Source organism: Stenella coeruleoalba, assembly GCF_951394435.1.
Source record: "Stenella coeruleoalba genome assembly, chromosome: 16".
NCBI classification, from domain to species: domain Eukaryota; kingdom Metazoa; phylum Chordata; class Mammalia; order Artiodactyla; family Delphinidae; genus Stenella; species Stenella coeruleoalba.
Window position 1 is genome coordinate 34,347,416 of NC_137162.1, and position 23,317 is coordinate 34,370,732.

The 23,317-nt window shown below is 39.8% G+C and overlaps 1 protein-coding gene across 4 annotated transcripts in view; it reads left to right on the top strand.

Moving 5' to 3' along the window:
* The window catches only part of CPEB3 (cytoplasmic polyadenylation element binding protein 3), a gene marked incomplete at its 5' end in the record, with an annotated part of 146,947 nt that overhangs the window by 96,014 nt on the left and 27,616 nt on the right, over positions 1-23,317 (top strand). For all 4 annotated transcript variants that reach the window (XM_079899269.1, XM_079899271.1, XM_079899268.1 and 1 more), the window contains 2 exons: positions 8,137-8,255; positions 20,911-21,025. In XM_079899269.1, the coding sequence (XP_079755395.1) occupies positions 8,137-8,255; positions 20,911-21,025 (234 nt within the window). The remainder of the gene's footprint in view (positions 1-8,136; positions 8,256-20,910; positions 21,026-23,317) is intronic.

The window sequence follows — 23,317 nt, forward strand, 5'->3', positions numbered from 1 at the left end:
ACAGTGTACATATGCACCAGCACTTAGGCTTCATAGAGGTTAAATAATATTAGTGTCCTTCCCCCGATGAAAATACGTTGTTCAGTAAAAATAAAACTGCCCAACTAGTTTGACCAGTTCCTTCCCACACCCCCAGTCTGATCTCAGTTTTCTTGGTCAGGTGCTTGTTAGAACTGACTGTGACTAGAACTGACAGATTTGGCAGACTTCACAAGGACCTCTTTATATAGGGAATGTGTGGTTACGTAAACAGAGCAGACTTTAAGCCCAAATGCCCCAGGTCACTGCCCTGGACTGCAGGACTTTACTAAAAACACAGGAAGTAGACTGCCAGTTTTCAACTCTGGGGTGGTTCTACCCATCAGACTTGTTTTCTTGTCCATTCTCACCTTCCCCCACCCCTGCCTGCCAAGCAACAAGCCCACCAAGAAACAGTCACTAGTGTAATAGAAAACACGAAACAGGCTTGAGCCAAAATGTTTGAGCCTCAGCTCTTTGTAGTAAATACAATCAGAGAAATATGTTTGGTTCTGAATCCAAGGGGAATGTTTAGGCATCCATGGACAGTACCTGCTGAGCCATCTCTACATCTTAATTAGGCTAAATCCTTCCCTTGAAATGTCCTTATCCAATTTTTCACCTAAGATCTGGCTCCTGTGCCACCACCGACAGAAAGTCTTCCCTGATTTCTCTATCCATGTCTTCTTCACTGAAAGATCTGTCTTCCTTCTATGAAATCCAACTTTTAAAAATACACTTAGAAAATACTTCTAAGGGTCCTGAATGCATTGTTCCTAAATTAGAGTTCTCTTTATACTTATTCTTCATGACCTTCATGTACTGGTTTATAAATTTCTTGAGAACAAGGACTTGCTCATGTCAGAATTCCCCTGCATTGCCTAGGGTGCATAGTAAGTGTTCAGTCAGTCTTGGAGATCAGAGGTTCTCATCCAAGAGGAGAATGAATAAGGAATCCAGTTCAGAGACTTACTGTGTTCTCCAGGCAGCAGACGGGGTTGATGAGCTGCTTCATCTCTTCCCACCTGGTACCCCCAATCCTATACTCTTAACTAATGCACACTACTCACTGTTTTCCAAATAAGCCAATCTTTGGCCCTTTGAAGCCTTGGCCTGTGCTGTTTCATGAACTTGGATTGCCCTTGCTTCCTAGAAAAGCAGTTGTCCTCCAGCCCAGATGTGGCCTTTACTGTATGACTTTCCCTGATGTTTGGGCACCTCTGCTCCATTTGTCTCTCACCAGTGTTTTATAGGCTATAATCCCAACTAACACTTTTCTTGTTGTTTCTCAGTCACTTATTTACAGGCTGAGTTTTTCCAGGGCAGGGTTCTTTCTTGACTTATTCATCTTTGTAGCTTCATTGCCTAGTATCCTGCCTTGTACCTCCTAAACATATTTGGTTCTATTGAATTGAATCCAAAGGCAAAGACTCCTGCGGCAAACCAGGTAGGTCCTCTGACCTGAAAGCCAAGGTCAGGGAGAATGTTTGGAACAGACTTCCTGTGCCAAAAATGTCTGAACTCATTCAGCTCTGGCTGGAGAGGTGCCCTTTAGGTCTCTCTAGGAAGGTCACAGGAAATCAGGGAGCCTGGATTCTGTGCAAGGAGCGATCTCTCTCTCTCTGTCCAGACCTTGGATCCTTCCTTCTGGGGCTGACCTCCTGTCATCAGAAACCAGTCCTCCCTTGTCAGTCACCATTTTATGAATGTAGCCATAGCTCAGGGCACAGCTCTACAAGTTGGAATTGTTTTTCCGTTGTAGTTGCTACTTAAAACATATAAATCACTAAGAGCATTAGTTGATGTTAAGAACTATTAGGTCTTTCAGAAGACCACACACCTCTTTCAAGAATAAGAGAGTATATTACCCTCTTCTCCAGAGAGACCTGTGGTTTTGATTTTTTTCCACAAATTTTTCTTTTGAAAAATTTCAAGATGTACAGAAAAGTTGTAAGAATAGTACAGTGAATGCCTTATACTGCCTTCCTCTAGGTTCACCAGTTGTTAGCATTTTGCCACATTTGCTTTCTGTTTTTTTTTTGTCAGTATGTGTATATATACATACATATTTTTTGATGAATCGTTTGAGAGTAAATTGTAGACATTAAGACCCCTCACTCCTAAATGATTCACCATATGTCTTCTGAGAACAAGAAGTATCCAGATTATTCTAGTAATGTCCTTTAGAGCTTTTTTTTTTTAAATCCAAGATCCAGTCACAGTCTAGCACAGTCTATTTAGTTGTCATGTCTCTTTAGTCTCCTTTACTTTAGATACTTTCCTAGGCTTTTTGTCTTTTGTATCATTTGAAGAGTTCCTGCCGGATGTTTTATAGACTGTCACTTAATTTGGAATGATAGGTTTGTTTCTTCATAATGAGATTCAGAGGAAACACTCTTAGCAGATGACGTGCTGCACCGAGAAGGACATAATACGAGAGGCACATGATGTCAGTTTGCCCTGTTGTTGGTGATGTTCGGAGCGATCATTTGGTTATGGTGCTGTCTGCCAGATTTCTCCACTGTGAAAGTACGTTTTTCTCCCTTTGCAAATACTTATTCATCTTCAAAGTGATACCTTAAGATAGCATGAATATCTTGTATCCCCTCCCAGATTTACCCAATGGTTTTAGCATCCATTGAAGATACTTGCTTAAGCTGATGATTACTGTGATGGTAATGTTCATTTTATTAAAGTCTAATTTAGTGAGATCTGCTCTTTAACTCCCTCAAGAGCCTTCATTCTAAATATACAACTTAAAAATACATTGAAAACAATAAGCATCTTTACTAAATATGATAATTCTATTGACCTAAATAAACTAAAACTAAACTTCTGATTATTTTGAATTTCATCATTTCAGCTCTTCTTAATATAGTTGTTGTTTTTTTTTGAGCTGAGATTATTTGGTTTTATAGCTCTTCTTAATATAGTTTTGGTGGGCTTTAGAGCAAATATATCTGCATAGACCTTAAATTGTAGGACTAAAGCACAGGTGACCACTTCATGCCACTAAACCACTGTCAAATGATCACTGTCACAAAAGTGACACTAAATAATAAATAGGCAAGTATTTATTTGCTAGTGATATTGAAAACTTGATCTCATCATTTTTAGGTAAGACAGTATAAATTAGTGGATAAAGAATGAGGGCTCTGGAAGCTGACCTAAATTTCAATCCCAAATTTAATCTCTAGGTTTTAATCTGAGGTATCCCTTAACCTCTCAGAGCTTCAGTTTCCTCATCTGTAAAATGGTAATAATAACAACTGTATTTACCTCATAGAATTACTGTGAGGTAAAGTGTTTATTATTGGCAAAGTGCGTCACACATTGTAAGCACTTAGTAACTGGTGTTTGTGGTGGTGAAGTTGGTGGTGACTGTTTTTTGTACTAGGGATCAAGTATAAAAAAATTATAACATGAAAACTTATGTATTTAAGAGCTCAGGAAGCTTTGTTTTTGAAAGGTAGCCAAGAACATTTTGGAGGTTGTTATACTCAATGTGTTTTGGGTATTAAGAGGAAAAAAATCTTTAATTAAATTTATCCTTCAAAAACTTGGTCAAATAAAATGGAATTATCCCAGTTAAGTCCCCTCTCTCACTCCATACCTCTTTACCCTAGAGAAGTACATTGGTCAGTTCAGGCTTGTCCAAAAATCCCTCATTGTTCTACCCTTCCTTCCCAACCTATTTGGCACCAGTGGGAAAGCAAGCAGCTTCCTGCTCTGCCCATAATCCAGGGTGGTGATGGTGACCATGCCAAGAGTTCCTACTGCTTCCCCAGAGCCCCTGTTTCCACCTACAGACTGGCTCGGAGTTGAGGGCCTCCCATAGCTCACCACACTTCTTAGGTACTTGGGTAAGAAGGTCACCATTTCTGAAACTTGAGTTTTTATAATCCTGTTATCTCTTGGCTGGCTCAGAGGGCAAGGGAAAACAGAGGGAGTTTATAACTTTTGGGCCAAGTTTTTTTTATACCTTTCAAACTAACAGAAGAACCTGCCATCATAGTGACAGTTTGAGGAGCTTGATTTATAGGTATAATAGGCTTTTATTTAAAGAGTGTATGAAAATCAGCAAATAGTACCACATTGGATGATTCTCTCTCCTAATAGAACCTGCTAATGGTATATGAAAGCAAATATTGTCACTTTATTGATTGTTTACAGTAATATTTATTTAGCCTGTCATTCAAAAACTGTTTTCCTTTAGTATCTAGATTACTTCCCTTTATTCACCAAATGCTCGCAAATGCAAAGAAGAAAGTATCTCATTAATCTGAACTCTAATTTTTATAATGAGACCATATGCAAAATAATTTAATTTTACATTATCACAAAAATAACTGAAAATTCAGTAAAAGAAAAATTGACACTTGCACGATATCCTAGTTTTCAAAGCACTTTACATATATTATCTCACAGCCTTCATCTCCATAGGATAATCTTCATTTTACAGATAAAAGAGCCAAGACTCAGAAACTTTTTTTTTAAAATTTTTATTGGAGTAGAGTTGACTTACAATGTTGTGTTAGTTTCTGCTGTACAGAAAAGTGAATCAGTTATACATATACATATATCCACTCCTTTTTACATTCTTTTCCCATGTAGGCCATTGAGACTCAGAAACTTCAACATTCAAGTCCATGATTCCACCACTTACTGGGTGATAGAACAATCACCATCAAACAAGTCGCTTAATCACTCTTGAAGTTTCTTTAACTGTAAAACAGAATTTAAAATAGTGACTATCTCAGAGTGTGTGTGAAGATGAAACGAGTTAATACACATAAGGCACTTAGAAACAGTGCCTGGTGCATAGTAGATGCTCAATAAATGTTACCTGTTAGCTGTTATTACTACATAGCCAATAAGTGTTAGGACTAGGACCCAAATCCAGGCATTTTGACTCCAAGTCCAGAACTCTTTCTGTAGGACCATGTGGAATTTGCCTTTTAGTAAATCATTGATTTAATGTCCATCTCACATTGACCTTGTTATTCTTTTTCTTTTTTTTTTTTTTTTTTTGCGGTAGGCGGGCCTCTCACTGTTGTGGCCTCTCCCACTGTGGAGCACAGGCTCCGGACACGCAGGCTCAGCGGCCATGGCTCACAGGCCCAGCTGCTCCGCGGCATGTGGGATCTTCCCGGACCTGGGCACGAACCTGCGTCCCCTGCATCGGCAGGCGGACTCTCAACCACTGTGCCACCAGGGAAGCCCAGACCTTGTTATTCCTGAAGGAACCTTTTTCTACTTTGTTTACTTTGACCTCGAATTTCTGAAGATCAAAAGGGAAATGTGTTTGAAGTTTTCTTCCTTCCTGATTTTTTTTTTAATCCTCTGATTTCTGTTGTTATCTGGGTTTGGTTGACCTTGAGATATCAGAAGGTGTTCTAATAGGTGAACGTATCATGAAGTTGTTTTCATGGGTGTGTTGGGGTCTCTGGTGAATTTTGTTTTGGTTGAAAGGCCTGAGGTAGGAGGCAGGGTTGAAGGAAATGGTTGGACTTGAGTTACACCCCTTATCTGTGGTGCTAAGAGAATGTTGTTGTTATTGAGAGTAGCAGCTTGCTGATCAGGGAGGAGAGATGATTTGTTGTAAAAGAACCATTCTGAAGAAATTGGCCCATTCCCTGGGAAAGGAAAAGAAGTTGTAGATATTTTCCTTGGTAATAATATTTGTAGCAGGCTTTTGCTTGTGACTCCCAGTTGTTTTTACTCTGTCTATTGCCAGTGTTGTCATTTATGGCTGTGAGACAGGCCTGGGTGAAAAATCTGTGTGATTTTGTGGTAGCCACTCAGCTGCTATGGGGAGACACCCTCTCTTTCCTCTGATGCCCAAGTTGAACACAGTGTGGGATTTGGTGTGGAAGATTGTAAGAGGTGGGCAGCAATGTGCAGGAAAGGTGCAGCCAGCTCGGTGGCCTTGCAGAGGCAAGGAGCTAGAGAGAACCCCAGCTCACTGAGCTGCCCCGTCCCCAGGCCTTTTTGATGTGCCTGCGCGTACTGTACACAGACAGGGTCCTCTCCAAGAACAAGATATTCAGCATGCCTCTGAGGACCTTTGTGGAAGATTTGCACCAAGATTTAACTTGGTGAGGCAGGAGGTTTGAGAGGACATGCTGAGACCTCCTCTTTGTGATCTTTGCATTTTTTAACTCACTGACCTCTAATATTCTCTTTGGCAAGTGTAATTAATGTTCTCACATTAAATGAAAACATTGAACTTTTAATAGATTCGCTGGGGCTTGGTAATCGTTTGATACTATTTCTAAAAGAGAGGGGGTATGAAGAAATGATGTATTATCCTTTCTAGTTTTGCAGTTAAGTTTTATTGTCCTTGCCTGGCCATCTGCTGAATCCTTTGACCCATCTAGCCTGGGAGCAAAGCCCAGAAAACAGCTCTGGGTCCTGCCATGTAGGCAGCCTCCATCTTGTAGCTCCATACCCATTCCTGTGGGCTTGGTGCTTTCCCCTTCGTATTGGCTTCTGCCTGTTGCATTGGCCACTCCTGGTGTGCTGCATAATGATTGATCTTTTTCCTACTCTGTTTGCTTGGATGCTCTGTATAGTAGATGAGGAGTTGGGGAAAAGGATAAAGAGTACCCATTATTCACTGTCCACTGCCACTGTCATCACGTGCTGCCCAGGACTCCAGAGAGCTTTGCTTCTAGGCCAGTTGATTAGCATCTTTGTTTGATGTGTGAGAAGCTTCTGAACACGGGGGTTCTTATCCTTCTTCACCACTCACATCTTTCTGGCACACAGTGCGCCAGAGGAGAGTCTTATTGGTGATGATTTCCTTTGAGGTCAGTAGCAGGACTGGGAGTGGAGGTGACAGCTGAGAAACTTGGCAAAGCTGAAGGGATTGTAGAGAGGTTGAACAGCTGAATACTCAGGTTTAGACTAGCTCATCATGGGCCTTTGCTCAGCTGCCATTCATGAATGCCAGTGTAGCAGCAAGTGCCACAGTTGGCCCCTTGAACATCTATTGTCCTCTTTGACGTCTTTGCTGATTCTCTCAAGTCAGATTCCTTGCTTGTCTGGGTTCCCATAGTACTTCTTATTTCCGTTTATCTCCCTCAGCTTTGTAGCAAGAAGTTAATTGTCTAAAAGCCTGTTTCTTCTATCATACAAGTCTCTGGACAGCTGGAACCTAGTCTCATTCATCTCAATTTTCCTCATAATCCATAGATTGTGTCTCGTTTGTAACAGTTGCTCGGTAAATCTTACTGAATTGAACTGAACAAAGCTGGCTGTGTCCATGGACATCCTGCAGCTCGTGTCCACATTCACAGATCATGTATTCAGCCGTGAGACAGGAGAATATCCTTGAAGAAACAGAGCATCACCATCAGATATAACATATAAAGACACATTAGCCTATTGTTGAGCTTTTTTTTTTGACGACTTTTGTTGAGATATAATTCACAGTTCACCCATTTAAAATGTACGGTTCAGTGGTTTCCAGTATGTTCACAGTTGTGCAATCACCACCACAATCAATTTTAGAAGATTTTCATCATCCCCAAAAGAAACACTGTACCTATTCCCTCCACTCCCCCAGCCCTAGGCAACCACTAATCTATTTTTTGTCTCTCTAGATTTGCCTATTCTGGACATTCCATATAATATGCGGTATTTTGTGCCTGGCTCCTTTCAGTTAGCATAATGTTTTCAGGGTACATCCATGTTGCAGCATGTGTCAAGCCTAGAGCTTGGTGGAAGTTGGAGGGCAGGTGATGCTTGTTTCCTGAGCCGCTGTGGCTCAGGCCATTGGTGAGTCTGCCTGCTCTCATTAAAGATGACCAAACCTATTTAATGGAAATTCCATAGATGTGTTCTGAACTTGCCCCCCTGAGTAATTATGGAAATTAATCAAAGTAAAGTCTATGAGTACCTAATACAGTGCCTGTAATACCCAATACAAGGTAAAGTCTATGAGTACCTAACACATGAGGGTCTCAATGACTCTTACTTCCCTGTGTCCCACTTCAAGTTCTTAGATTTTAGTAAGAATTTGCCAAAGTGAAACAATAGGTAAATTTTTAATTGATACTTTGAGTTTAATTTACTGATTCCTCCCCCCACCCTTTTGTTTTTGTTTTCCCCAAGGCTATGCCTTTCTGCTGTTCCAGGAGGAGAGCTCAGTGCAAGCTTTGATAGATGCCTGCCTAGAAGAAGATGGGAAACTGTACCTGTGCGTGTCAAGCCCCACCATCAAGGATAAACCGGTGAGTAATATGCAGCCAGCTGTTGCTTTTCCAGAGCACGTATGCAATTGGAATAGCTGATTGCCTTTTCCTTGTCATGGGAATGCTGAAACTAGGATCCTCTTACCCGGGGTGACCTTGCTATGCAATAGAGCTGGACTGCTGTTGATGGGAAGCTAATAACAAATTACTCAGTATTTTGCTTTATACCTTTGGGACCACATGTAAACAAATGTGCCCTTGTCTTTCACTTTACGGCTGTTTTATGCTAATTCCTATTCAGAAACTCTGAATTGAAGTAAATAATGCTCTTAGTGGTTTTGGCAGCTGGTTTCTGTCATTATTTCAGATCAAGGGCAGGAGTAATTTATTTATTTTTTTAAAAAAAGATCATAATCATCAACATTTATATGCCTTTGAATGCAAGGGATTGTGCTGGGTGGTACCCATAGCTGGCTAAATAGCGCCTTCTGGGCCAGGAGCTTATAATCTAAAATGGGATGGCTTCAAATAGGGCAGCGGAGGGGAAGGACAGAGAACATGGACCCCAAATCATAGATAATGTACACTTCTACAGAATTTGTGGTTAAGTTTGTAGTTTCTGAGCCAAAGAGTGTAAGTCACTAGGTAACAGAAGGAAGACCGCTTCCTTTCTCCTGGCAGAGGGGCTATCAGTGGAGAAGGGGCAAGACTGTTTAGAGCAGAAGAAAAAACTTGGTTAACATGGCAGAAGTAAAGATCCTTAGGAGGTTGGGAGGGGGGTGAGTTTGTGTGTCAAGACTTGGTGCTAGGGGTGGGAAATAGAGTAAAAAATAGTGGTGTGGAATAAGGGACCAAGGCAGGTATCTGTCATGGGGCCGAAAGCATCCCCTTACACCAGAGGTGCTGGGCTTGCTTGACAGCCAGGTTTATTCTCAGAAATGTGTATGCGGAAAGAGTTGTGGTCAGATGTAAAGTTCCCAGTTTGAGTCTTGACTCTAGCATTTAAATATCTTCTTGACTCTGAATAAGTCACATAATCCTTGCTGCAACTTGGCTTCCTCACCTATAAAATGAGAAGAAAAATGTTTCCTCTCTGGGATGTTGAGAGGCTCAGATAAGAATAAAATGAATGTGAAAGCGTTTGGTGAGGTCGGGTACTTGCACAAGTGGTGCTGTTAGTTCTACATAGTGCTAGAGGATTCAGGAGAGCAGGGTTAGAGCTTATCTACCTAGTAACATACTTTGAAAAGAATGGTGACATCTAGAACAGGGTTTACAATTGGTTGCAAAAAAATGATGCTGGGACTTGGCCACCCATAAGTGGGAGATTACAGTATGTAAAGCAGAAGAGGGAGTTACTGAAGAATGGGGATCCTGAGTCGTGGTACAATAATTGATGCAGAGGAAGAGGCAAGGATTTTAGCAGGTTTGAAAGTATCACTATAGTTTTTCAATATCTGGGGCTATTGCCCAATTTTTATAACAACAGTTAACAGCATTGGATAGGGTAGCTATACAGGTAGCTGTATAGGAAAACAGTAGAAAATAGCAGGCTGGGAAAAAGAGTAAGGAGCCTTTGTTAACCTTCGTCTTAATTTAAACAATGTAGAGAGGCTGTGTGTTAAGAGGGAGACATGGGGACTGACTAGAATGGGAGTGTACAGTGTTTCCTCTGAAAAAATAATAAGAAAGCTGCAATAACTTCTAAATCTCTTTGGAGTAATATGAAATTAGACAGACTGAGCCCAGTTTGGCAGGGTCAGATGTCAGAGGAAAATGGTCAACCTCCAGAGAGTCTCTGCCACTGACACATCAGTGGGAGTGGGAGTGAGCTCAGAAGGGTTAAGGTGGGGTTGGTCATGCACTGTAGGAGAGGATTTGAAATATGTTCGTATCTGTAAAACGACAGAGGGGTAGAGGTACATACTGAGACAGTTACACCCAGAGTAGATTAAGAAGCTGTTGAATTGAGGGGAGGAGTCTGGAGGTGAGCAGATGGGGCTTGTGTACCTTGGAAGGGCCATGTCACTGGCTATGTGGGAGGAGGTGGGTCATATGTTCCGTCAGGGCAAGCTCACACCAGGGCTGGACGTCTTGTGAGAGGGGATGAGCAGTGGTGGTTGCAGGCGGAGGTGGTATGGAGGCAACACCATTACTGTTGAGTGTTTTCACTCCAAACATGTGTATTACCCTTGGCTTGAAGGACTTTTGAAATTAATTAGTGTAATTATCTGTTTCGGAAATGTTTATAGGGAAACTAACTTTCATTGTTTGTGTTTCTACAAATTTCTGCCTTATTCCAGTTTCCATTTTCTGAGCTCAAGTGAAGCAGTTTTATTGGAGCTTGGTGAATTCTGAATGGTGGCTGCTGATCACGTATTTCTTTGACCCAGGCATACTCAGAATTTCTAGCATAAACAATTGAAATAAAACTTAGGATGGGAAACATAGAAGTCCCCAAATACCTGTAATTCTAATGAACTGGATCCCATTTTGGGTTCTGGCTCTTTTGGCTCCATTTTTGAAACCTCTTTCTTGGCTTCAGCTCCACATCTTCCACTCCCAGCCTCATTTGGTCACACTTCCCTACCAGGTTTCGGTACATTCCACCTCATTTTGGATGCTCCCACAGACAGTGAGAGCTGGGTTGAACATTTGGGAGTAAATGAGGACCTGGGCAATAGGTCAAGGTAAAGTCAGCCTCTAGAGCTCATTCACCAAACCTTCTGAGCTGTGGCTCTTTCTGGCTTTTTCTACTTCTTAGCTTGGCTACCTTTCAGGATCTTAGTGCCCTCGTTCTGTTGTTTAGTTCTCTCCAGTCCTCCCAGAATTCCTCCTTGGAAATATACACCATGTTCTAAAGTGACCTCACAGATTTTCTGTCCTTTGCCCTCTCCCTTTCCCCTAAATCAACCCCCCACTCCCTTTGTGTGGATTAGGTTAATCACATGGTTTTCCTAATACAGCGCCTGTAGAAAGGTTCCCTCTCACTTATCCTTTCTAAGATCATGTTTGTTTTTTAACTCAAATGAATCCATACTTAGTGGATTTCAGGTAGTTATATTTTTGGTCAGTGATTACCTTTCATTAGATGACTCCACTATTCTATATATAGGTCTGATCCTGAAAGATGGCAAAAGAAACTGTATTTATGGCCTGATTAATTGACCCCTCAGTCTTTTTTTTTATTTAATTTTTATTGGTGTATAGTTGATTTACAATGTTGTATTGGTTTCAGATGTACAACAAAATGAATCAGTTATACATATACATATATCCACTCTTTTTTAGATTCTTTTCCCATATAGGCCATTACAGGGTATTGAGTAGAGGATCCCTCAGTCTTAAAGAATGAAAGACAAATTGGCAAGAGTAGGAGTAATTGCAAAGCCTCTAGATCGGTGATTTTTTTTTCCCCTTCCTCCAGCAAGAGGAGTTCCATAGCTCAGATTTCCCAGGCATCCCAGAGGATAGCTGTGTTCTTGTCCATGCTTCCAGTAAAGCAGGCAGCCATTGTGACAGTGGTCCCTCTTGTTAAGGGAACTCTACTTTTCGAATGTAGAAATAGGCTGAACCTGAAGGTTCAAGACAGCAGACTGATAGATGAGGAAACCTAAGAGGGTCTAACAGATTGAGGGGCTGAAAAGAGTAACCTTGAAAAGGAGGTGAGGAAGGAGATGTTATGGTTCTTAACTTCTAGAACACTTTGGCCAGAGATGTGGGATAGCAAACACCTTGAAAGGAGTATCAGAAAAGTTTCCTAATTCTTCCTCCTTACAATTTATAGCACAATCACAATTTATAAATATTCTAAAACATGACAGATTGACTTTGCTATATATATATATTTAAACTGTCTTACCAAACTGAAGTGTCTTATGTAAGGTGAATTCTTTAGGTTATTGCTCAGATCATCCACTTAAAACTAGAAAGACAAAAATTAAAAAAGAAAAATGGTGGAAAAAAAAGGAAGCTGGAAATAGAGGCTGGTTTAATTATTTAATTTTTAAATCTGTCTAATCTGTCTGTCATTCCAGTGTCTCCTACCCCCATTTATAAATCAGAGGAATCTCTAGCATTTTTCATCACTTTTTTTAGTTACAAAAATAGGCCGATCGTTTTGCCTAGGATTTAAGCTGTCTCCAGCCCACATACAGCTTTTAAAAATGCTGTGCCTTCCTTTCTTCCTTCAAACCACATTTGAGTGCCTACTATGGGCAAGGCTTTAGTATTGGTTACTATGAATCAGAACTTATTTTGAATCAGACATAAAATCCTGTGTTCAAAAACTTAATAATATAATGAGTAGATAAAACAAGTGTATAAATAGACAAATCTGTAGAGCCTGGTGCATAAGAGGTTCTCAGATATTTGTCAAATTAAGAAAAATAATGAATACAGCAAGGTAAGATGTAGATTAAGCACTTTGGACAGTTTATACATACCAGGAGTGATGAAAGAAAGCTTCTTGGATGAAGTGTCATTTCAACGAGGTCTTGAAGGATGAAGAGAGTTTGGAGATTGGCCAGGAGAAGTATCGAGGTGTGGGGGAATAGACATTTTGGAGAAAGGCAACAGTGTGAACACAGAAATGAGAAATTGTGTGGTATGAATGCAGAACACTTAGGATGGAACACAAATATATGAAAGGGAGTAGAGGGAAGTTAAATTGGGAAAAACAGGTAGGGGCTTGTAGGGCAGTCTTGATTGATGGCCTCAGTCCTTGGGTTTGTGGTATATTTACTCAAACTCTTTCATTCCCCACCTACTACCTCCTAAGACAATAACTATAATTTTATCTTGGCTCAATCAAATCTGGTTTTGTGTCCTATCCCACCTTGGAAATCTTTAGCACTTCTAATCTTCTTGATTTATTTATTTGTTCCTTGTCTAAATTCATGCTTTGGGCACCTCCCATCATAAGAATTTCTCCAAAGAAAGAATTCCTCCTTTAAAATGAGAGAAGTACCTCCTATTCATAATGTCTTATTTTTTTTTCTCCATGCATCTCTGATTTTGCAAATGGGTCCAGAGTTTCTTAGTGCTTGAGTCTTTGGAAGCTGTTATTCCTTTCTAGGGAGGTCTAAAAGATGCTGCAGTTTCAGTGTACAAAATGGTAACCAGGGGGCAAAATAGCCAATACCATCCTCTAATGGATCATAGTCCGTGTTTTCCAAAGTGTGTTCTGAAGAACGCTTGTCTCATCAAACACTGGTCTCTTGAGAGGATCATTGACAGAACGTTTGCTCTTAATAATAATAGGTGTCCCTTACTGAGCACTTACTTTGTACATTTTATATCCACTTTTTCCTTTAATTAAAGATTCCATAGCCAAGAACATTTGGGAAACATTGATATATTAAAGTTCTGAGGAGTTTTGCAATAAATAAATGTGTGTAATATTGTTTAATCCAGCATATTATATACCTCTTTGGGGATTATACTTGTGAAGATTCTGGTAGAATTAGTATTTCATGAAGCTCACTCAAAGAATAGGCTTCTTCCCAGGAAAAACTTAGGTAACGTGAACTTTTATGTGTACATTCCTCTCAAGAGTTTGAGTGATCGGCATGCCAGTGACAACATCCTTGCCCTAGCGCCATGGAACTGAAAATACACATTTATGTAGACATTGGACAAAATTGTCTGGCTGCAGCGCAAGAGTGCCTGAGGCTATGAACCTAGAAGTTAAAATAGCCAGTTTCATTGCCAAATCATATTTGAGCTTTTCTAACTGCTAGTTTTGTTTAGTAGCTTTGAGAAGAGTCTATGGGTCATTTCTTAATGTGTTGAAAATGGGCCAAATGAGATTGGAAAGAAGAGAGAGGTTAATCATTCACAAATAAAAATGCATTTTGACTTTTCCAGGAGACTCTTGGGAAGCAGAGCTGGTGGCCAGTAGCCTGGAGGACAGGGAGCCTTGCAGGCACACAGCATCATTGCAGTGGAAAGAGTGTCTATTATAGACTTGGGGTCAGATAAACCTGGGTTTCAGTCCTGAGTTGCTGTCACACTTCTGAGTCTGAGTTTCCTTGTTTTTAAAGTAGAGATAATTTTTACAGCATAACAGTTATGGTGAGTTTAAATGTGACAGTGTATGTAAAATGCCTAGCACAGTGGTGCAGTGTAGGTGCTCAAAACTGCTAGTTTCTTCTTTCTTTCAAAAGGGAATCATCTATCTCGCTTATACTTTCTAAGTGATGCGGGAATATCAGAAGTGATGACGAGCACTAGATGATTCTGATCACCGCGTGCGTCACCTAGTGGCATCAGAAATTTGCACTGATTAGGCCCAAGCCCTGGCGTACCCACTGGTGACCAGACAGTGTATTTCCATGCCTCTAGAAGGTAGCTTTCAGTGGAGTGAGGAGAGTGATTGGGGAGCTATAGAGGGGCAGCTGCTGGACAAGTTCTTACAGCAACACTGTCTGCCCCTCGGGAAAACCTTCGTTAATTCACCAGCATGCTGAGGAGCACAGAGCACTCACTACGGGTTGGGTGCTGTGCTGGGCAGTTGGGACCCACACAGAGATATGGTCTCAGCCTTAGAGGCCCCCAGAGTCCCATGGAGGGAAATAGCCAAGTGAATAGTAAGTGGAGTAAGGAGTCACAGGTGCTATGATGGAAGCATTATAGATGGTTGTTGATGTGGGGTGGCTCAAAAGCAAAGTGGTCAGGTGTTCTTGAGGGAGTCTGGAAAGCTTTTGGAGGGAAGACGTTTCTTTGAATCTTACGGTTGTAAGTACGGGTATTAATCATAGCATCTAATTGATAATGGCTTTATTATATCAAGCATAGAGCAAGGATGTACATCACCATTTTCGGGGCACAGTTTATGCATGCTCTGTTTTTGTACTGGGTGCCCTTATGAAACAGTATACAGAGTGTTGTTTGAATTGTTCAACAGTAACTGAAGTTCCCAGTGGGGCTGTAAGCCTGTGGTTTCCACACATCAGGCTGTGTAGCCTGGTGCGGATGGCAGCAATTTCCTTTTTGTACCTGCACTGTTTCTTGATGCTGGTGGTGGGTGTGGAGCATCCTGGGAGAGTGTAAGAGAATTTCCCAGGGTTACTTTCGGCTTCCTGTCTAAGAAGAATCCAGGCTATTTTGCTGAGGTTCTTTGGGGCCTGTGATCTACTGGTATCTGAGGAATAGTCTTAGTGTGACAGTGAGAGCTTTTTGCTTTGAGTCCCAGTGGAGTTCTGCCTGGAGGCCCCAGAGCTGCCCAGGGTACAGAAGTCTCATCAAGGCCAGTGCCTCTGAGCAGCTGTTAAGTTTCTTTCTGGCCACTTACCGCAGAAGGTACAGGGAGGGCGTCTTCTTATCCTCTCTATTGGGTGGAGGGCAGCCTTTGAGAATCACAGGTAGCATCTAAGCTCCACAAAGGTGGCTGAGCCGTTTGTTCGGGAGCTATGTGTTGAAAATTAGGTTGACATGAGATACCAAATGTGAATATACTTTGAAGAGTCCAAACCACAGTTATTGCTGTTACGGCTGTTGGTTTTGGTGGTTATAATAATAAAACAACCCCTTACACGTGGAAGAGATAAAGATGCCTCACAAACCACAAACTAGTTTATTTGTGATACTGTGGGGCACTCCAGTCATTCTGTGAGGTCTGTGATTCTTAAAATAGAATTGCTGACAGCTGGGGTGGGTCTGAGTTCATTACCACTGCAGCTGAGCTGTTGCAGCTGTATCAGCGGACCTAGGTTTAGCTGACTCATCCTGGTTGTCAGAAGAGCCGGGATGCTGCTGCTTACTGGGGAGAGCAGTCCTGATGGTTCTGCACTATTGTTTTTCTGATTCATGTACATTGAAAGGATTGTAGGATTAGGGAGAGAAAAATGGAGACTTTTTCCTGAAGAGCTTGAGTAGGAGTTTGAAGAGTGTTGAAAAGAGGAAAAAGGAAATGGGGTGGGGTTGGGGCGATGCTGAGCTATGAGCTTTATGGATACTTTGTGGGAAAGAGATCAGATGGCAGGGAAGGGGGATTTGGTCAGGTGATTTCCTGAACTAGCCACCAGATTGCACTGTTGACTCTGAACAGTTCGGTTGCTTTTTGGAGCTGCTTTGAGCCCAACAAATGAAAAGGAAGGCACTGTGCAGTAGACCCTTCACGTGGTAGATGTTTGTAACCTAAGGAGAGCACCAGACCACATATAGGGTGAGATGTTTAAAATGAGCTCAAGATAACATTATTTACTGGTAGATAATGTCTAAATTCTAAATAGTGGGCTAAACTGAGAGAATGCTAGAGCTATAGGGAGATTTGGTCATGTTCAGAAACTTGAAGTCCTAAGGCTTGTGTTTAAAACTGTTCTTACTAAAACTGTATGTTTTCTCTTATGCTGTTATTAAAGATACAATAAAAATGCATTTTATATTTAATTTTAACTTAGAGGCTTTTGCAAATTTTCAGTGAAATTGTCTTTTTAGGAAATGATGTTATCTTGTAGCATCCTGTCAAAATAAGTGACCTCTATTGCATTTCTTAAATTTTTTTCCTAGAAATTAGCCTAATCCTATCCCTATTAATGACTTTCAGTTTTAACCAGGATGAAATTTTAGTTAACTCTTTGAGAGCAATAGCAGGAAATAAGTGAGGAAAAGGCCTTGATTGGAGTGAAATTTCTATGATGTTTTGTTCAATTAGTTCAACCTTATTATTGCCATATTTTGATACATACTAAGAGTAAGATATAATAGGGCAGTATTACCCAAAGTGTGGATATGAATAGGTGTTACGCAAAAAAATAGGTTCCATGGAAGTAATTTTGGAAATGCTGGCTTAAACAACATTCGAATAGATTCATTTCCTGTAGAACTTCTTAGAGCCTTTAATTAATATACACCAGTGTCTGCTGTGAAGCTCCAAGAAGGAAGTTTATAACTTTTTCCTAAACACTGCTTTTAGGAAACACAACCCTAGGGATCTACACTTCACAGAACACACTTTGGGAAACCTTGAAAAGGAAAATTAGTGCTTTTAGTACTAACTGTTGCTATTACATATTAATGTTATGTTCTTTTAGATTTCTTGACGGCTGTTCTTTTAGATTTCTTGATGGCTGTTGAAGTCACTTTATGGTATAAATTGGTATATTTATACTACCAAGCTTTATGTTTGGTTTTTGCCTTTATCCTTAAAGAGATTTTGCCTTTGGAGATAAGCAGTTATACAAAGCCAATTATTAATTAAGGAGATAAAAATTTAGAAGACAAATAATTCAGCTAAAAGTAGGTTTATGGTCCTGACCAGAACTTCCACAGGAATACATGCTTAAAAAAGAAACTAAAGAAAAACCATTTTTTAATTTTGTCTCGTAAGTGTTTATGCAATAAAACATTCCATTGTGAGGAGCTGTATGGTAACTAAACCTTTCTAACCAGAAATCACAGACTGGGGCCCACAGGATAGATCTGGCCTGCAGATAGTTTTGTCTAGCGTGTACAAGTGACTTTATACATTTGAATTAGTTCCCAGCATTCAAAAATCTTGAAGTTTCATGTAAAAATCTGAATTTCTAGCTACTTTTGAGAAATGGAAAAGTCTGACAACACATTCACAAATGATAACTTCTAGCTGGAGCTGAGAGGTGTGTGCTTCCTTTAAAAAGAGTGGTTTAACACTGCTGTATTTAAAATAGGTAACCAACAAGAACCTGCTGTATAGCACAGGGAGCTCTGCTCAGTATTCTGTAATAACCTAAATGGGAAAAGAATTTGAAAAAGAATAGATACATGTATACGTGTAACTAAATCACTTTGCTGTACACCTGAAACTAACACAACATTGTTAATCAACTATAGAAAATAAAAATTTAAAAAAATAAATAAAAGGAGTGGTTTACTCCATTGTGTCACTGCCTGCCTACTAACCAGTTGTCCTGGTAGCTTGACATGTTTATGCTGCCTGTCTGGCCCTACAGACATTTGTTTTTGTGTATCCGGTCATGGCATGGCCAAAGGGCTAGTGGGTGCCCCCTCCCAGATAGCCTCTTCCTAGGGTCACCTTTGTAATCAAATGTGGTCAGGTTTCTTCAGGAGGCAGTGTTGAAACCATGTCAGGCTCATTTAAGGTAATCTTCACCATTCTTCACCTTATCCTTGTCCTTAGGATGTTGTGGCTTTTACTGCCCAGTATAGCCTATTTGACAACATCCTGCAAGAGTTGTTACACACACACACAGAGTAATCCCTATGTATGTAAAAGCTGTTTTGCCAGGGGAAGTTTATGTTGAATTAGGACAGAGATCTAATTTCATCCTTTCTCAAAAATTATTAAAGAAATAAAGATAATAAAAAAAACAGTTCTTTTACTTATATTCTACCCCTTCTACAAAATATCTGAGTCAGCTTATAAAGTACGGGATTAAAAGAGTAGAGAAACACGTATATATATTTTTTTGGAAGAGTGAGTCAGAAAGATAGAACATGGATATTAGACCCTGAGAATAAACCTTAGAAGATGGAGAACATGCCTGTATGAGAATGGTCTTATATTTCAGAGAGAAACCAGAGTGTGAATGGAACTTCTCAGTGCAAACAGTACCACAGTATTACTTTTTGCTTAGCTCTTAGAGTGTACTGATGTTGGCCTGTGTTGACATTTCTCTGAATCTGCAGTGGTGTGAGCTCTGAGGAGCTGTTCTGTGGTGGCAGCTGGGAAATGTGGGTTTTGTGAATAGGATTAATCATTACTGTCTCCCTAGTCCTCTTCCTGTATTTTTACCAAGAATAGGGTAAGGGAATGGGTTGTGTGTGATGTAATGAAGGGGGGTGGGAGGGTGTCAGAGGGAAGAAGAGGCAGCTATGGAGACCCTCAACAGGCAGGTTTGAGATCGTCTGCAGAGTTCTTTTGAGCAGCAGTAACCTCCAGCTATTGTACAAGGCTACATTTTCTGTACTTGTGATTAAACGAAACCAGAACACTATGGATACCACACAGGAATTGTTTTCATTTGTGAGCCATATGAGCAAACTCAGTTATCATAAAGTTAATGGAATTACCTGGTCCTGAAGCTGCCTTAACTACTTAATAAAGGATGAGACTAGAAGAAGAGAGGGCTCTGTGTAGAAAAAGATTTGCCCTACTTTTTTTTTTTTTTTTTTTTTTTTGGTGACGTTAGAATCCTTTTTCTTAGTGTCAGGACATTGTGTTTTTAATTAAAAATTAATAATGGGCCCTCATGAAGGCATTTGAAAGTGGTGTTTTATGGTATTGGTGAATCTGCCTTTGTGGTAAATGTCAAGGGAACAATAATTTAGTCAAACAGACCAAATTTTACAAGGAAAGAACTGGATTTTTTTTTTAAGTGATAAAGGTAGAGCAGATGCCTGAGTGTTAACAGAATTACAAACAGGTCCAAGGTTTTAGGGTCTAGGGAAGAAGTGGAGATTTTATGGCTTCTGGCTAACTGGTGAAGGCAACTGTGTCATAAAAGCCCAAAAAGCTGCGGGGCGGGGGGGTACATTTTGTAACAATCATAAGGAACGTGTAGCCTGCTTCTAACTGAGCGATGCCAGTGTTAGAGATGACCCAAGATGTTTTGAAAGTATAATTGACAGATTTACTACCTTTCAAATAGGAGTACTCCTGGATATAGCCAGGCCACATAAGAAATTATCATATGTGTTTCCTTGCATTGTGTTGTTGATTGAGTAATGGGGAAAAAGATGAATTTTGTTGACACTAAGAAAATGAAAATTCAGCTGTTTTGTTTCCTATCCTAATTGATGAGGGGAAAGGAGAGGGGTGTTCCTTAAAGACCGACACTATTTTCTCTGCTTCTATACCTGGCCTACTTCCCGGCGCGCATGGCCAGCTGAGCGACTGGTTGGTTTTCAGGCAGTGCTGAAACTGGCCTTTCGGTATGAGAGGGTTTTTTGTGCTTTCTTTGTTTTGTTTTGTTTGGTTATGGATTGAAAGGAATATGCCTTAAGGTTACGATTCGGATGGAATACCTTATTTTATATGATAATGGTAAAACAGTGTAAACTATGGGCAGGAAGTCAGAATCCCAGTGAAGAGACATTACCAGTGAGAAATATGTCATAGAGATTTCTTTTTCTATTCTTTGAAAATTTGCTTCATTTCCTGGGCTTACCTTTATTTAACCAGACTTGTTTAGGAAAATCAGATCAACCAAAAGTCGATAAATCTGTGACCTTCAGGATTTGATATTGCTGGTAATTGTGTGCTAACTTGATAAGTGTTAAACTGTGTTAAATCATATTGCTGAAAGAGAAATGTTTTAATTTTAGGGGGTGATCATTTAAAATCCAGACATATGGATAATTTTTAGAAAATATTCCCAATGTTCCTGTCCCTCTTTAGGTGAGCTCTTAAAAAACTAAGTGCTGTAATGTGACAGGTTATAAACAGTCTAACATGTGTTAAAATTCAAAACCCAGACTCTATCTATAAAAGACTGCCCTTTTTTAAACCACAGGTGGTTTCTGAAGGTTTCATGGTATATGTCTAGAGTGTTGAGTCTAATACCTGTAAGTAGATTCCCCAAGAGTTCTATTGGAAGGCACTTAATGCAGATTACATTAACTAATAACTGGATTTTGTTTGGGTTGTGTATGTTGTAAAATGCACAAATCAGTGGGTTTGTCTTTAGTCACCTTATTCTCATTTGGGGTTGATGGAAATGAAGTAAGGACCAAGTAAACGACTTTTTTTCAGGTGCAAATTCGACCATGGAACCTAAGTGACAGTGACTTTGTAATGGATGGTTCTCAGCCTTTGGACCCCAGAAAAACTATCTTTGTTGGGGGAGTTCCACGACCCCTTCGAGCTGGTGAGTGGAAATAGTAACACCACAACAACAAAACCAACAACAGAATCCCCAATGTGTTTAGTCTTCAATATTTTCTAGGTTTCTGGTCAGCTATGCACAATCTCCAAAAAGAAGGCTGTCAGGTCAGTTTCACTGAGCTGACCCTTAAATGTTTTCTCCCAAGACGTTGTATTTTCTTATGGTACAAGAGTGAATTTCATTAAATTGTTATTTCAGAGGGATGAATTCTAATTAGTGCCTCCCTGTTCAACCAATTATTTTTAAAATAATAACAATACATTTGGCAGTGTGCATTCTTACGCCAGTTAGCATTGTTACGTATGACAGAAAAAGAAGTCACCCCATCAGAAATCTGTCCAGTGCAGCTGTGTGCCCACTTAGTCAGTGAGGAACCAAACCACTGCTAGAAATTGTGTCACTGGGAATCAAACTGAACTTTTCCCAAGTGAAACAGGTTCCTATTTTTTCTTATGTACTTTGAAAAGTGAGGTATGTATTTGAGCATCTTTATTTTGACTTCTTGAAAGCTCCCCTGTTTTTTGTTTTTTAAGTACCTTTCCAATGATGAAATAATTGTGCCTGCTGGGATTGGGCAGAATCATTATTGACTGGGGCATTTAAAGTGATGCTGTGCTGATGACTTCAATATTTAAATCCAAAGACAAATCTAATTGGTTGTGGATTAGTGTGATTGCCCGTGGAATATAATAAAATTATTTGTAAGAACAGAGTTTTCAAAATGCTTAAAATAGTTGAGTTTATTTTTTTTTAAATAAGATGAAAAAATAAGGTAGCTGTTGCCGCTGTAGTAGCAAAAAGGACAGTGTTTTCTCTACGTTAGTGTAAGGAAGTAGACTTAGTTCTACTTAAAAAGTAAAAGAAAAAGCAGAGGTCATTAAAATCAAGTTGTGAAACAGAATTGTAAAATGTACCTACAGCTCTTTGGCTCTATGACTTTGGGGACTTCTTAATTCTGAATGTTCCTCAACATTTCTAACATATTTATTCAAATCTCAACTCCAATCTACTCCTGAAAGATAAGTTTTAGGTCTGTATAAAGATGTATTCGTAATTCCATTTTGAAGGACTTTTAAACATATTAATCATGACTGTGGAGTTTGTAATCTTATGGTACTTCAGAAAGTCAAGCATCACTGGGTCTTTTTCTCATTCTCATGGAAAACCTGCCCAGAGAAGGAAAGCAAAACAGCAGAGATGCTTCCCCCTTCATCTGCTGTCAGAAAATAAAGTCTAAGCAGGGCTAACTCGCACGTGAACAGCATTATGAGATGAGGGCCAATGCAGCCCTTTGTTTCTAAACAGCTTGTGCTTTAAAAAAAACAAAATGTGGGTGGGGGCACTGTGTAATATTCCTGGCTTTTTCTAACTGGTGGTGTGTTTAGGAGTGGAGAGGGAGAAAAGTCCCCTTTGATAGTGTTTTAACTGCAAATGGATTCTACAAAAATGGACATTCATTGCTAGTATTCTAGCTGTTCTTTTCTGCAACTAAATACAAGCACAAATTAGTTTTAATATCTCAGCCCCTCTCCTTTTTTCTTATCTGGGAATCTGAAAAAAAAAATTTCTGAAAGAAAAGTTCCCACAGTTGTAAAGATAACAGAACTGGCTTTAACCTCTTATGTCTGTTTTTAAGTCACAGACACAATAGTTTATAAACTAAATTCCCTTTTTTATTAGCCACTCTTCATTCTTTCTGTTTAAATCATTTGAAAGGATAGGTGTGGGCCTCTATATCTTTTTCTCTCTATAAATCTTGTGATGATATGTTTTTCACACTGTTCTTATGATTGCACTGACACTGCAAGACAGGAAACCCAAGATGCTAAATTATATTCTTTCTTTAACATTCTGTGTCTATAAGATGCTGCAAGTTCTACGGTTAAACAAGAATTATGTTTAGTTATCTAGTCAGAAATGGGATTTTGTGTTCCCTGCCTAGATAGTACATAATTTGTAAATTTCAAAGTTCTTTTTTCTCTAACGTAAGCTAAATTATTTTGTTTTAAAATTTTGTTTTTGCCATTATTGGCTAGTAATCTACAGTCACTTGGTCTAATGGCAGTGTTCCCCCATGCCAGCACCTCCTATAAGTGTAGCTAGTTTCTAGAAGGCTAAACAATCTACATTAGCATCTTAGAATTTTACTCTGTCTATCCAAGACTTCCAGATTGGAGGCCACGTAATCTAGATGAAAAGAGTTCTTTGGAACACACTGAGCTTTGTGGATTGGTGTGTGTCTTGGAATAGAAGACTGTTTTTAAAAGAATTCAT